This window comes from Neophocaena asiaeorientalis, unplaced genomic scaffold (genome assembly GCF_003031525.2).
Source record: "Neophocaena asiaeorientalis asiaeorientalis breed wild unplaced genomic scaffold, Neophocaena_asiaeorientalis_V1.1 scaffold346, whole genome shotgun sequence".
NCBI lineage: Eukaryota > Metazoa > Chordata > Mammalia > Artiodactyla > Phocoenidae > Neophocaena > Neophocaena asiaeorientalis.
The window spans coordinates 2,529,463-2,545,277 of record NW_020175400.1 but is presented as its reverse complement, the minus strand read 5'-3'; the positions used below and the strand labels follow the sequence as shown (position 1 = coordinate 2,545,277).

Sequence of the window (15,815 nt, the reverse complement as noted above, 5' to 3'; positions counted from 1 at the left end):
CCCCCCCCCCCCCAGGAGATGATTAAGAGGGCAGCGGAGACAGTGTTGAGTATTGTAAAACATTCATTATTTACCCATTAATCAGGATAGATCATGGTTCCCAAACTGGTTCTGGGGCAGATCAACATGAAACTGTAACATCATTAATGTAACCATATAAACTAGGAATTTTACTACAAAAAAAACATAATATATAAAAAAATATGTTTTTAAAATCACATTTGAGTTTCCCCATTAACAATGTTTTCTGTCAGTATTCAGAATAACAAACTTCTGGCACTTAAGAATTAACATTTACGAATGGAAGAAAGTATCTGTTTTCTACGGGTTGAGAAGAGCCTCTGTCATTTTGATTTTCAAAACAGAAAGGTGTGTTCTGAGGGGAGCACAATTTGAGAACTACTCTTTGGAACAACTGCCCTGGCTTCTACCTTCTCACCACCTCAGTGATCTAGTCTTGGTATATGACACTTTCAATCCCCCCAAAAATTTTTTCTAAAGGTTGAGGCTAGTCTTTTTTTTAAGACTGCTACAAGTTTTAAAAATCAGAGAGAAAAGTGGGAACATTTATTTCTGGGGGGGGGGTATGAAAATTCAGATCATGCTCAGCCTGGTCCAAGCCCCACATATCTGGTATATAGTCATGCCAGAGAGGCCACGGGCCTTGCCTACCTGGTCAAGAGGTTGGTGATCTGCAGGGCAAGGGCAGCGCGGTAGCGGTCCTCCTCCCGCACCAGGTAGCGAACCTCATCGTGGATGCTGATGCAGAAGCGCCCATCAATGGCAAACTCCTCAAACAGCCACTTCATGGCCACAAGCATGAGGTGTAAGTAGTCCACAGCGGAGCTCTGCACCACCCAATTCACACGGCTGGTCATAAACTGGGGAGGGAAGGTAGGCACAGGCAAGAAGGGTTAAACCACATACCAATTCACTAGAGCAGGAGGTAGTACAGGAACCCTGCCCTCCCTGCGACCCTCTCCCCATGTTCCAAGGGTAGTAGGATACCTCCCCCTGGACAGCAGAGGGCTCCAGGGCTCGGGTGATGCGGCAGCCCAGCACCGGGGTACGTGGTGTGTCAGACATCGCAATGCTCTCCAGCTTATTGAACATTTCTGACTCTGTGCCCCCCATCCAGGCTCGTTCAGCAACCACCTCCCACTTCTTCCATTGTGATCTGGGGGGCAAGGAACAAAGAGAGGGCAAGCTTTGTCTTTTAGCATCTTAGAGCTAAAAACAAAGCATCCCAGCTTTCCCCAGGCCAGCCCAGACCCGCCCTCCATCCTTAACACATAGACAGTTCTCACTTCCTAGAAGCTTCTCTCTGGATCTTGCGTAGATCCTGCAGGGAAACCCAGCCATCCTCGGTCCTGTCCACAGGGAGGTCCAACTCCCTCAGCAGCCACTCGCCCTCATCTGACAGCCGATACCTTGAGGGGGGCGGGCGCAGTGTCACAACTGTCATTCCCACGGGAATGCCTCTTCTATGCCAAACCCTGGGCTAGGAGTGTTCAATCCCCTCTCCACTTCCACAACCACCCGGGGGTCGTGCCTTTCCCCTACAAGCTCCACTTCAGAGCGGGAAAAGGCTCAGAGATACTAAGTGACTTTGTGGGATCACACAGCCAGGAAGAGGTAGAGCCTAGATAGGAACCCAGGATTCTGGGGACTACATGAGGGTAGCCCAATAAAGGACATACTCCAACACGAGAACCACTACTGTTATTATTGTCCTAATGCCCTAGACACTGCACTGCCCCATGACCAGCAGGTGGCATGTAGAACAGGCTACTCCCTGAAAGGGAGAGGACAGGAGACAGAACCTACAGCCAGGCCCGACTGAACCTTCTCAGTCCCCACTGCCCCAGACTCCCAGATTCAGTGCAACTTCAGACATCACCAGGCTCGTCTCCAGATGGCTCCAGAGCCACGCCACTCACCTGTTCAAAGGTGCACCAGGGTTTCCCCACCACCCCTCAGTCCAGACTCCTCTGTGAGGCCAGCAAAGGTTTCCACAACTAAGGCCCAACCTCTTCTGTCGTCACTGCCTTGCCTCCGCCAGCACACACCGCCTACGGTGCATGCCACCCCCAACCCCATGTCCTCCTCTCACCTCCCTGGACAATACTCGGCTCCCCTTTTCTGCCTTTATGCAGTTACTACTGAACTGTTATCACTTAGCTTTTAGTCTTTCCATGAGGAGGTCAGCTAATTTAACGTGGACACCGTGTATTATACCCACGCAAGTTGTAAAGGCACCTCTCCTCCCTCACACTCGATTCAGGAACCCTCCTAGGAGGCTGCTGAGGCCCTGAGCAAACAACAGGTACTATGGGCGGAAGCAAACAAGCCTGGGAAGGCTTTCTCCTCTGTCAAAATCAGTTTAAAGTCTCTGGTTTTCCATAGGCCCTCCTGTCAGCTGTCCTACTAAACCGCCTGCTGCACTTGCTCTCAGTAGGCACGTGAGTTTGCAACCCCACGTTACTGTTCACTCTGCATGACCAGAGCTCTGACAGCATAACAAAAGCACAGCTTTAACTCTATGAGGAAAACTGAGCATTAAGCAAGCAGATGTCACAACCCAAGGACAAACCACCCTAGAACTAGGTCACAGGGGTCTGGAGGAAGAGGGGCCAGGTGAGGACTCACGTAATGGGAAGAGGTAGAAAAGAATGGGGCGGTAAAGGTAGTAAAGCAAGCCTGAGGCCCTGGGGTAACGTGGATGGGAGAGGCACCCTCACCTGCGGAGGCCCTTGGTGACCGCATACATCTGTCGGGCCTTCTCAGCCGCCTCCTGCCGCGTGAGCCGGTGGTTGAACTGCATTAGCAGGCGCTCAGCGAAAGGCTGCCCGGCCCCGTAGATGCGGCCATAGTTGAAGACCTTGGCGTGCTCACGGCTGATGCCCACTGTGGCAGCTGTCTTACTGTGTAGATCGGTGCCCCTGCTCTTCCTGCCCTGCAGTGTCATCCACCCAAAGGCTGTGCAGCCTGGGGGGCGAGGCAGGAGTGAGAAAACAGTCTTCAGAAATAATCCTCCTGGCGAGGCATCAGGCTGCCACCGCTTTGCTCCAGCCCCGGCTCCTGCTCACCGTGCATGCCGGCAAAGTGGGCGTCTCCAAGCACAGCTGCAATCCACAGCTCCTGTGAGTCCACATCAGCACCCACGAGGATGTAGCCGGGTGGGGCCTGCACCATGGCCTTCAACTCACTGCCTACTCGGTCAGGCTGCAGGAAGAGTGAGGTCAGCCCCGACCTAGATACCCCAGTACACTCCTCCCACCCATCCCTGGAGCCTGACTAGACTGAGAATGCTGGAGCCCTTCCTGAGGGGATGGTTTTAAGGAATGCCAGCCAGCAGTGCCCCAAACTCCACAGTTCCAGGTAAAGAATCCCTGCTCCGTGCCTGGCTCTATACCCAGCCCCATCTAGACTCCACAATAGCTGTGCCTAGCATGCCTTGTCAATGTCTGGCCAGGAGCAGGTGCCCAGAACATACTTGCTGGAAAGCTGGATGAGTTGTGAAGCTAGATTTGAACTTGAGTCCTGCCTGACCCAGATCTTAGGTTCCTTTTCATGCTCCTCAGCAAAGTCCCTCTGCAACCCCAGCTTCTAGACACACAGAAGAGAAAGGGCAGGACCAGAGGTGCAGAGGACACATACCCGGGCGTTGCTGGCAGTGAGCCATGTGGGCTCTACAGCCCGTCGAGTGATGGTGCCAGCGGTCACAACCTGGGGCAGGATGGCCCCATAGCGGCCTTCCTCATCATAGTTTGGGTGCCTGGTCACAGCACGGGTCAGAGCTGACCTGGGCAGCCACACCACCATCTGGGACCTGATACATGCGGGGGCGGGGACATGAGGCTCAGCAGCTTGCTTGGGTCCTAGGACCCGCCCCCGTTTTCCCATTCCCACAACCACTTGCCAGGACATACCTGGTCACAGCACGGGGCAGAGCTGACCTGGGCAGCCACACCACCATCTGGGAGCTATGGGGACAGACGGGTTGCTCAGCACAGCCATAGGGAGCACACACTCCATCCCCCATCACAACACGGCCCTCATTTGCCCAGCTTTGGGGGTTGCTGTGCCCCCTCCTTGCCCAGCCTCAACCCTTTTCCCACTGACTTGACTCAGGATGGGCCTAGCATCTACCGTCTAGGAGCATAAGCCACCGGGAACTAGCTAGGCATCTGAGGCAGCTTCGGCCCCCGTCCTGGAGTATCCATGAGGCACCCAGCACCAGCCCTGCCACCACTGCCTTTTCCAGGCTCAGGGCAGACTTTACCAACCCATCACAGCACCCTTCTCACAAGAGTGTGCCGCTGGCAGCCACAGACCCCTCAGAACTAGCCTTTGACCCATTTGCCATTCCCAGCCTACAGGACCCACTCCCAGCCCCCAACAGAGCTTACAGGCTACTAGCCCTCCATGGAAGGGGCCACAGAGCTGGGAGGGGCCGCCAAGGTCCTACAGTACCACTCTTTTTACATAACAGGGAAACTGCAGCTGGAGAGGGAACGAGCCTTGCCCACGGTCCCATGGCATCAGGACCACAAGCAGCCAGGCCTCTAGACCAGGCTGTCCCTCCACTGCAGCACAGGCTGTCAGGGGCCCCTGGGTGGAAGGCAGGGGAAGGGATCCCAAGACTGCAGTAACCCGGCCAGAGGCACGGAGAGACAGCATGTCTCTGCCCTCCCACAGTGACCCACCTGATACGTTTATGGGCATTCCTCCAAAAAGAAATCATTTTGTTGATTTCCAAGGCACGGGGCCCCCTGGCACCTCCTGGGCCAGCCTGCAGGGTGCCGTCCTCCATCTTGGGCAGGAAGTCTTTGGCAAAGGGGCTGCCCACATTGCAGCTGTTACCATCCTGAAGAGAGCAAAGGAAGCAGGGGCTGGAGGCACACGGCAGACCCCTAGCTGGGGAACTGATGCCCTGTGTGCCTGGGCTCTGCCCATCACTGAGCCCACAACCTCAAGCAGAGCGGTCTGGGGCAAATTCCTGACAGCAGCGCGCGTGCACACGCACACACACACACCTAGCTCCCCTCACACACACCTAGCTCCCCTCACACACACCTAGCTCCCCTCACACACACCTAGCTCCCCTCACAGTAAGAGCCATCAGTCAACAGATCCTATCATGTACCAGATGTGGCACAGACACCTGACATACCCTGTGTCATTTAATTCCACCACCATGCCCCTCACCACCCAATTTTCAGAAGGAAGACAAAGTCTCAGAGAGATGACAACATTTGTCTGAGATCATACTCTGCGCCACTACTACCAGCATTCCTGCAAAAAGGGAGTCTCCCTGTTTGAGTCACTCTGGAGGCCTACTGTGCACCCTGAGCACAGCGAGGACACCAGGACACACACCTTGTGAGGCAGCTTGAAGAACCAGCAGCCGGGGATATCCACATCATTGTAGGGTCCGTTGCCATGGTGATAAGCTGGCTGGCTGGCTTTTGGGCCACCAGCAGCAGTCTGTGGGGGCCACACACCTAGATCAGGCCCTGCTCCAGCACCTGCATTCAGCGAGGGCCATGGGGTAGGGGGTGGGAAAAGGGCCTGAAATGGCAAGCAGGTAAGCTGGGAAATGACAGGATGGCTATGAGGTCTCAGGCTTCCTCCTTGGCCTCCAACAAGTATGGGGCCACCCAAAGGCAGGGCAGCCATCTCCCAGCTCCCCAAGATCCTGGGAATTCTCTGGGGGGAAAGAGCTACTTGGGCACAAGAGGAGGGCCCTGCCACCCAACACCCACCCAGACAACCCCTGAGCAGGTGCCCAGCTCACCAGAGCTGGGGGTTGACCTGGAACTGCCACTCGCAAGTTCTCCATCCTGGCCTCGGCCTCCACTTCTAAGCAGCCCATTTCTTCCACCTGGATGGGCCCAGGTACCAAGGAAGTGAAGCAGAGGGCTGGCTTGGCCCAAATCCACCACCCCTCCCTGCGACACACAGACAGCCCAGGACAGCCTGAGGTGGACAACCGAGCACATCCAGCATCCCGCTCCCACCCAAAAGGCCACCCCTTCCTTGAGGGAACAGAGCCCCCTCCCCAGAGCTCAGGCTCAGAGCCCGCCCTCACCGTCTGCCACATGGTGCCGCTGTCGGTGAGCAGGAACTCCTCAGCCAGGTCTGCCTCCTGCGGCTCCAGCTGCTGCTTCCCCTGTTCAAGACAGTGCTTCCTGTACAGGGACTCGATGGCTCTGCGCAGAGAACAGCAGCAGCAGCCTCTGGTTACCGGGTGCCCCCTCCAGGCCAGGCAGCTCGCTGGGGGCCTTCCGTGATTCCCTCCGTTTAGCCTCAGAATCAGCTCTGGGGCGGAAGTGGACAGCACTTCCCCTGGTTCATAGACAGGGAGTGACAAATTGAAAATGACAGCACAGTGGTGGCAGGCTGGGTTTCGAGGCCTGGGCTGACTCAAATCTAAGCGCTTCTCCCCAGAGCCGCCACCTCCCCGGTTAAAGGTCTGGGAGCCCAGCAGTGGGAAGTCAGGGCTGGGCCCTGCCCCAGGCTGGCTCCTGCCCGCTCATCCATCCTTCAGCTGCAAAGGGGCAGACTGATCCCTGCCCCTCTGTCCTAAGGCCCCACGGGTGGTTCAGGCTGCCCCGCAGAGCCAGGACTCTCAATTCTGGGCCACTTCAAGTGCTATGGCTTCTCCCCAACACCTGCCTGTCAAAAGCTCAAGGGTTTGTGAGCTCAGACAAGAAACTGACTTCCCTAGGCCTTTGTTTTGCCAACTCTAAAATGAAGATAACCACGAGACTGCCTGGGAAACAAACAAGGGAAGCACTGTAAAATGTTTATTAACACAGGATATAATCAGTGCTCAATAAATTACACTCAAAAAAGGGGGACAAAGCTCATCCCCTGTCACTTCCAACAGCCCTCCCTCTGCACACTCCTGTGAGGGCAGCTGGGCTGCCAGGCCCAGGAGCAGGGCCTCAGTCCCACCCGCTCCAAGCACCATGCCCTCAGCCCCACAGGGCTCTGAGATCCAGACAGAAAAGGCAGCCACCAAACAAAGAACTAGAACCCAGACTCTCAGACCCGAGCTCTTTCCACTAGCCTAGGTGGGTTTGGTCTCTCTAGCCAAGGGGAAGGGGTGCCTAGCCTCCAGCCCCTTCCTCCCTGAGCCAGAGCCTTACGTGTAGGGGCAGGCCACCCCAGCTGACGTTAGGCCGCTGCCTGGTGGCACCTTAGCCAGGTTGTCCCGCCGCCCGGGCACCAAGTATCCCCAGCCATGCCGCTCCGAGTAGTGCAGAGGGAAGCCGTCCCAGGTCAGCGCCATGAGTTTAGGTGTGACCCGCATCTGGAGACTGAGGAGACTGGGGCCTGGGGTCCACGCAGGGTCATCTAGCCGGGGACAGAGCTTCCGATACCACCTATGCCCCACCAGAAGAGAGCAGTGTCATGGTAGTCGGGGGAGGACAGTGTGTGACGGCAAGGGCCCCACCCACTCTCCAAGACCCCAAGGCTTTCTGGTGACCTCGGCCTACAGTCACCATCCCTTCCCTCTGGGATACAGCCAGGACCCCCACGGAGTCCTCTAGAATAATTCGAATATCCCAGAAGGAAAGATCCTATGTCAGCCCCCCTGTACTACTCAGAAGTCAGGACCCACATGCATAACCTAGGGCTGGACTCCTTCCCCAGCTCCATTTCATGCAGGGAGCAAGTAGATCTGCCCTCCCACCACTGCTCTAGAGGCACACCAGAGCCTTCAGAGCTCCATCCCTCACGTGCTGTTCACCGGAGCCAACACAAGGGTGAGGCAAGTGAGGCACTCAGGGCACAAAATTTAAGGCGGCCTCATCTCAGGCAAATGTAAAGTTGGCACTCTGCTGTTCACCCTGGCTGCCCCTATTTTCTCATCTCTGCCATTCTATGGGGTGTGAATGAAGGGTCACCTCCTCAAGGAAGCCTTCCTTGATTTCCCCAAGCAGAGTCAGGCACTGCCTCAACACTGATGACTCTTCTGTCTCATCATGGATATAAACTCCAGCTGCGCTGGCTGGTCTGCACAACTGGCTCCTCCCAGGGAGAAGCTACTAGAAAGAAGGAGTTATGTTCCTATTTGTACTCTCAGAGGCTACTGTGAGGCCCAGCACACAGCAGGTGCTTAGTGCACTTGTACCACTTAAGTCCAGTGACCCAGGAGTCAGAGCAAACTAGTGAGCAGGACTGGAAGACGGCAGGAACAGATGGCAGCAGGTTAGTAAGGGCCCATATGCACACCACCCCCTGTGCTGGGGCCCAGAATAGAGGTGTCCCAGGGTGGAGGGAGGGGTAAGGATGGCTGCTGGACATGTTAGGGAGACAGGGCTTACCCTGGGTGCCCAGGAAGGTGCTGGGGCCGCTTGGGCAGGAGCTCTGTGGTCCCCCTGAGCTGCTCCAAGCAGGCGCGGGCCATGACATCTCGCTGAAACTCCTCCTCCTCACTGGGGGGGCCAGGGTCTGCACAGGGTCGGGGAGGACAATCAGGACCAGAGGAGGGTCTCTCACAAAGGCCTGCCCAGCCTACTCATGTCCAGAAGGCCAGAGCAACCCCTTCCAAGGGACCCCCCGGTCCCAGGACCTTCCCAGGGTCCATCCCTGCCCCACCTCCCACCCATGCTCCCCACCTTCCTGATCCTTGGGATCCCCAGGAGCCTTGGGCCCCTCGACAGGCAACTTGCTGGCTGCGGCCGGCTCCTTCGCCTTCACCTTCTTCGCCTTCTTCTGCTTAAATTCCTGCAGGTCCCACTCTAGGTCCCAGAGCCAGGGATCTTCTTTGTACCTGCACAGCCAGTCCACCAGGGCAGGGCTAAAGCCAAGCCGAAGGCCAGCCCTCCCACCTGCCCATCCCCTGCAGGGGGATCCAGCCGCCCAAGGCCTGGCTACCTCTCTCCTGAGAGCAGCTGGCAGGCATCGTTGGCCAGGTCCATCAGTGACTTCTTCATCTCCCACTGGAGCTCCTCGTAGGTGCTCTGTGCCTCCGCCAGGTAACGCTCCCAGTTCTGGTTGACGGGCAGGTAGGAGACACCCATCTCCAACATGCCAGCCAGAGTCACCGGGTGGGGACACCTTGAGGACAAACACCAGGGCTGCCATAAATGACCACAGGAGGCAAGGCTTTGGCCCAATCCCTGGGCCAGCCTGGCGATCCTCAACCCAACCACCCACGTCAGAGAGACAGGGGTTGAAACCCCAACTCTACCGTCTCCCAGCCATGAGACCCTGGCTAAGTCACTTCATCTCTCTGAGCCTAAGTTCCTTCATCTATAAAATGGAAATATCATCATCCCATCCTCAGGGGTAATGGGGGGAATGACAGATCACAAAAATGAAAATGGCTGCCATTTGCTGAGTAATGACTAAGCGCCAAGCACTGTGCTACAACCCCCCACACACAAAAGATCATACAAGAACCTCACAACTGTAGTCAAGTATATTTGTGTATGTTTCACAGATAAGAACATTGAGGCTCAGGGAAACCAAGTAACTTGCCCAAGGTCAAATGAGTTGGATAGGATAATTAAGATTAGAACCAGGTCTGGCTGACGCTTATGACTCTGACCACATCATAAAACTGACTCACTAGCAAACATAACCAAGACGGATGTGAAGTCCTTGGCTCAGGATCTGGGTTCAGAGACGGTGCTTAGCAAACCAGGGCCAGGCACATGAAACAAGCACAGCCTCAGCGCCCCCCTCCAGGGCCTCTGTAGAAACCCCAGAGTCCAAGGCCCAGGTGGCCACCACTGGACAGAGTGGCTCCATGCTCTCAGCCCAGAAAGGCTAAGGCCCCCAGCCTGAGAAAGGCCCAGCACCACCTGGTTATGGTGGGCCCGGGTACCAGGAACCCACTGACCCCCATGGGTTCCCAGAGGGGCTCTCCCTCACCTCTCCAAGAAGAGCGGTAGCTGCTGCTGGAAAACCTCATAGGTGGCCCACACGTCCTGGGCACAGTACTGCATCAGGTCCTGGCACAGGCGACAGGAAGGCGCTGGGTGGGCAGCCATCCCACTACCACCACCGGGCCTCTCAGGGTCAGGTCTGGCAGCTACACTCCCCAGGGTCACTAGGGGTCTGCCACAGCCCATGTCCCCAGAGCCCCTCTCCACCACCATACCTGGAAGTTCTCACGGATGTCCTTCATGCTACCCTTGACAAACAGCTCGCGGGGCTCCTTCTCTAAGCGAGGCCCCCCCACGTAGAGGCTGTGCACGTCTGCCAGATTATTGACACTGCTGATATCCAGCCAGTCCCAGGATGAGATCTGGAGGCCAGAGCAAGGGACACGGCAGATAAGCTCAGTCTCAAGCCAGACAGGCTGGCCGGGGAGGGGGGGCTCCCCACAGTGTGCTCTCACCGCTGGGCCGTTGGCTTTGCTCTGGGATTTCTGGCCTCGCTGTGTGGGGTGCCGGGCCTTGCGCTTGCCCTGCTTGGCTGCCATCCACAGACTACGCTGGAAGCTGCTTAGCCCTGAGATGGCCATGTGCATGCTCATGGTGTCCAGGAAGCGCATGTGGGAGCCCTGAGGAAGAGAGGCTGCAGCTGAGGGGCCAGCCTACCCCTGCTTCGGCACTTCAGCCCACCAGCCCCACCTCAGCCTCCCCTCCCAGCCCACAGCCTCCGAGCGCTAAGGAGTGTCTTCATGCTTGCTCACGCTTGTCCCTCCACCTGTGAGGGGCCTGCCTTCTCAAACCCTAGCCACGCTTGAAAGCGCAGGCCTGGTTGAATCCCAACACACAGGCCTTCCCAGCATCCAGCAACAGCTCCAGGGGCACCTTGGGAACAGAGTGGCCAAAACGAGGCCTTCCAAGCTATCAGGCTCGGCCCCCAGCCCTGCCGCTCAGAAGCTCTGTGGCCCTGGGCAAGTCAACAAGGCTGTCTGAGCCTCAGCACACTCAGCTAGAGGCTAAGGCTACTCTCACCTGCCCTGCCTTTCTCCTAGGGCACTTTTCACAGAATTAATTGCCACAACTATGGTTCTGAGTATTTGATGCGTGCACTGTTCAAACCTCTCAACAATCCTATGAGGTAGCTTCCGCCATCTCCCTCTCTTTACAAATAAGGAAACTGAGGCTCAGTTTCCTTAGTTGTAAAAGGGATGTTAAGAGGCTCGAGCTGCTCACCAGTGGCCAAGGCAGGATGGCAGCCCAGGCCGTGGGGCCCACAGCCTCCAAAGACCCACGCTAAGCTCTAAAATGCCGCACAGAGATAAGGGCCATTAGTACCCTGTGACAACTGAGGTCCTGTGCCAGGCAGACCCTAGGGACAGAACAGCTGGGTACAGGGACCACGGGCAGGGCTGGTCAACAGGAGGCCCTGTAGCTTCTACAAAGACGATGGAGGCACTGGCCAGGAAAAGCAATGCCTTCCCTAGCCACTGAGAGCAGGGCTCTTAGCCCATCCGGTGTCAGAGCCTGCATTTGGCCCCATGAACCATACCTGGATCAGGTACTGCTCCCTGATATGGGCCCGGTCGAAGCACACGTTGTGCCCCACCACTAACTGCTCCTGCCAGTCTCGCTGGGTGGGGCCGCCGGCACTGGCAGGGACCTCCAGGGGAATGAGGTCAGCCGGCGACAGCTGGCTGGTCCAAGAGTAACGCTCTTCCACCAGCCGCCGGCTGCACCAGGAATACCTGAGGGAGGTGAGAGGCAGGCAGGTTCAGCACGGAGGCATTCAAGTTCCACCCCACAATCCCCACTGCACACCTACCACCACATGCCAGGCCCTACGCTAGCAGCTGGGGGTACAAGGGAGACCACGGGGTGCTCCCAGAGCTAGAGGTCAGGCAGAGTGCTGCCCGGGTATGTGTTGGGAATGCGGAGGAGTTACAAAAGCCTCTTTACTTTTCAACCTCCACAGAGAGAAAGGGAGCTAAGTGCCACGGTCCCGGGGGTCCCAGATGGGCATTCAGCCCGGGCCATCAAGGTGTTTGTTACGCCCAGGGCTCACCAAGTCTGTGCTTGGCTCTGAGGTGTCTTAATGACCGTTATCAACCCTTCACGTTGATAAGCACAAAATGGCTAATGTTCAAAGTGCTAGTAAAGAAGAGAGACAATTATAATAAAACCCAAAGTGGAATTTTTTTTTTAATTCAAAGTGGCAAAAAAAAAAAAAGACAAATGCTGCACACGGGTACAGGATGAATCATCTGACGGCTGGAAAGATTCTGAAGGACAAAGAGCAAATCACGCACCTTGTAGAAGGTACTGTGTCTCTGAACAACCACCCTCAGTGAGAGACCGGGGAAAGTGCCAGAATGGAGGAAATGTATGCACATGTGCTAGGAAATATGTGCTAGGGTTGGGGTGGGAGGGGCAGGGGATGAGTGCTGCCTGCTGGGGGCCGGACACTGATTCAGGAAAAGGCTGGAGTTTGCTCAAGATCCACAAGACTAAGTGTGGGGAAATGGCTGCTGAGCAAAAGCCTTTTGTGAACCACAGATTACACCAAAGGGTCAAGGCCACTCAGCATCAAAGTGAGTGACGAGGCCACATGTGTGGCCACCACAGCTGCAAACAAGCTGCCCGTTTCCCTTACGGCGGGGAGGAGGGGTTATCTGCCGCAACAGATACAACAAACATAAAACTAGTTTCTTTGGGGGAAGGGGTTACCAGCAAAAAGAGGTTCCTAGTGTTAAACCTGGTAAAATCTAACTCACACTCCAAATGATGGGAAAACGCTCAGGGACTCAAGTTGAACCCTCCTCCCCTTTCGATTCAACATGTCAAAGCCCTCAAACAAACACAACACAGAAGAAAAGACCGAAGGATGTCAAATATTTGAGGCTGTGGTGATGACAGGGACTTTAGTTGCAATAAAAAGCCAGACTGTTGTCAAGATCCGGGTCTGCAGCTGTATATGAGAACCATCTTGTTAAATTTATTTGTGATAAAAAAAGAAGAACGCCAAAATGCAAACACCTCTGGCAAATTTAAGATGAGTCAGGACCAATGCCGTTAACACTACACTTTTCCTGTGAATCTTAGATCGGTGTTGACAGCCTGTGTAATGTCCCTCTGGTCTGATGACCAAAGCCCTTACCAGCAGCCTTCGGGAAGCTGCCCTCTGGGCCATCCAAGGCTTTTCCCTCCCACTGGAAACTGCGGGCTGCTCAGAAACCTGATGTTACGCAGCCACGCAGCAGGGATGTGCCCAGGTTAAAAGTGGACTGCTGTCAGGGTCCCATCTGGCACCTCCCACCCTCCGCCATAGTCAGGCTCCCAGAAGGAAGGTCCCAGGATGAGCCCAGTCCTCAGCAATGACTTCTGCCGCCAGGCAAACTGCACAGTGCCCCCAGTACCACCGGCAAGAATGGAATGAGAATGAGAGGAGGATGGGAAGGACGGGGAGAGAAAGAGATGAAAAATTAGGAGAGGAAGAAGAAGGAAAAGAAAAGGGGGACTTCAGGGAAATTGGCCAAGAATGACCAAAAGATCAAAAAACAAGTTCTTCTTATCACTGGTTTCCTAATTTCCTTTCAGCCACCACAGTCTACTTTACTTTCTCAAATGATGGACAGCATTCCCTCTATTTTGACCAAGTTACACAGTAAGCACTGAGATTCTCATCTTAACTGGAACTACATCAATGAGGAATCATCTAGTTTTGCTCTTTTCAGCCGTTAATGCCTACCTTATCTATTTAGCCATGCTTTCACCATTTTCAACTGCATATTTAACATTTCGCAGCTTTCTTTACAAAGATGTAGCTTCCAATAGGAATAAAGAAACTGCCAACTTTTTTGCTGGCCATGCCTGAAAGCATTAAGGTTGTAAATAGTATTTTAATCCTGGAATGAAGAATAAAAAAGGGGAGAAAAGTACTGCCATCATTGTTTGAAAAAGAAACTTGGGTAGCACTTAGAAAGTTATTTAAAAAGAAAAGAGAGATTGACTATACCTTTTGGGGACAAAAATGCCTGCAAGCCTGCTTTGGTTTCCCGAGGGGAGTGGGTATTTGGAAACACTGAAATGGGTCGGGGCTGCGAGGATTTGGTCTGGCATTTAAGGGAGCAGCTGGGGATGCTGAGTGTCCTACACTGCCTGAGCCATTCCCGCAAAAGGTAGGTTTCTCCTGCCCAAAATTACCAATAACATCCCCAAATGGAAACACTGTTCAAATGTCTTGGACTAACTTCTCAGGAAGCTACTAGGGCAAGTGGGAAGGCACCAAATCAAGGTGATCTCAAGTGGTCTCCCAGTCAGTCTCAAGTTCAAAACACGTGATTCTCTGCACAGCCCCTATCACCACGTGACATTTGCTTGGGTGTTGTTTACTACCCATACCTTCCTACCAGAAAGTAAGGTCTGTAAATGCTGGGGTCAAGGCTTGTTTTAGTTCACCACTGAGTCCACAGTCCCTGGAAATCCACCCACCAAACACATAGTGGAAGCTCACCAAACCATTAAGCTGGGCCCCCCACATGTGCTCAAGTCCCCTGACCCCTGCCCATACTCACCAGGCCGAGGGGGATATGGCCACCGCCAATGTGGGGCAAGTTCCCTCTGCCAAGCAGACCTCCACGTCGAACACCAGGGCCCGCTCCTCGGGGATGGCCACGGGTTCGGCCTCCCCCGCGGGGCCGTACCGGGTCCAGCCCTCCGCCCAGGCCCAGCTCGGGGGCCGGGGGGCCAGCTGGGCCTGCAATAACAAGTTGGCCGCCTCCAGGTAGGGCAGGCTCTGCTTCTGGGCCAGGAGGCGGAAGTGCTGGTCCAGGCTGCCCCCGTACAGGGGCGGCAGGCGCAGCTCCACGTCGGGCAAGGGCGCGGCCGCCTGCCCCCAGAGCCCGTGCTTCTGCAGGTGCTCGACGCTGCGGCGCACCGCGGCCTCGCCGGGCATCTCCTCGCCGTGCCCGAAGATTTGCTCGTGAAGCCCTCTCGAGAGCATCTGGATGTGCAATGGGTTGTGCCGCAGCTGCCCGCCCTCCGAGGACGGCACTGGCTGCGGCGGCGGCTGCGGCTGCGGCTGCCCGTCGCTGGGGACGGGGCCGGAGGCGGAGCTGGAGACCCAACGCCCCGGAGCTGGAACCGGCCCTGGCCCGACGGTGGCGCCGGCCACCTTCCTCCAGAGCAGGCGGCTCATGGTTGGTGCAGGGAGCCCCCCGCTGGGAGTCAGCACACCTGGCTTTGGGCTCCAGCTTGGCAGCTTCTACTGGCTGAGAGACGTGGAGAGAGACACGTCCTGTCTCTGTTTTCCTGTCAGTGAAATGGTTCTGACCATGCCTGCCTTCCACCCACAAATCCTAAAGGAGACAGATGATATAGTGTTACTAATGACACACGTAACATGTGTGATATTAACAGCCATCATTCCTTAAGCATCTTCTGCTGCCCAGGCAGTGTGCCAGGCGCCTTTAGGTACATTTTCTCAGTGAATCATCAAACCACCTTGGGAAATAGCAATACCCCTCCTGAGGAAAACTGAGGTTCACGTAAGTTCATCAGGGAAGGTGAGAGACGTGGTTAAGAGGGCAAACTCTTAATAGGAGCACGCGGGTTTGAATGCCGGCTCTGGCTCTTACGAGACGTGTGACCTTGGGCAAGCTCCTTAGGCCCCAATTTCCTACTCTGTAAAATGGGGTTACGGATTCTACCTGTCATACAGGACTGCTGTTTGGGTGACACAGGGCGAACACGCCGCGCGGCCCGGCCCTCGGCAAGTCCTCGGCAAATGGTGACTGCCTTTATCGCAACCGCCGCAGCCCGAGGGCCTAGCGCCTTTAGGAGACAGCGCCCGGATTCGAACCCGCCAGGTGGGCCGACGTCCCGCGGGGCCCCGACCCACGCCTGAGCCCGGGCCCAGCAGGC

The 15,815-nt window shown here is 55.7% G+C and overlaps 1 protein-coding gene across 1 annotated transcript in view; it reads right to left on the bottom strand.

The window, feature by feature from the left end:
* Positions 1 to 15,815, bottom strand: part of POLG (DNA polymerase gamma, catalytic subunit) — a 17,612-nt gene that overhangs the window by 1,236 nt on the left and 561 nt on the right. Inside the window, 19 exon segments of the mRNA XM_024766480.1 lie at positions 673 to 881; positions 1,009 to 1,177; positions 1,308 to 1,430; positions 2,742 to 2,988; positions 3,090 to 3,225; positions 3,661 to 3,832; positions 4,710 to 4,870; positions 5,383 to 5,490; positions 5,801 to 5,887; positions 6,095 to 6,215; positions 7,158 to 7,394; positions 8,340 to 8,466; positions 8,634 to 8,788; positions 8,893 to 9,075; positions 9,895 to 9,974; positions 10,124 to 10,270; positions 10,364 to 10,528; positions 11,446 to 11,641; positions 14,468 to 15,250. Of these exon segments, the coding sequence (XP_024622248.1) occupies positions 673 to 881; positions 1,009 to 1,177; positions 1,308 to 1,430; positions 2,742 to 2,988; positions 3,090 to 3,225; positions 3,661 to 3,832; positions 4,710 to 4,870; positions 5,383 to 5,490; positions 5,801 to 5,887; positions 6,095 to 6,215; positions 7,158 to 7,394; positions 8,340 to 8,466; positions 8,634 to 8,788; positions 8,893 to 9,075; positions 9,895 to 9,974; positions 10,124 to 10,270; positions 10,364 to 10,528; positions 11,446 to 11,641; positions 14,468 to 15,090 (3,446 nt within the window). The 5' untranslated portion in view covers positions 15,091 to 15,250.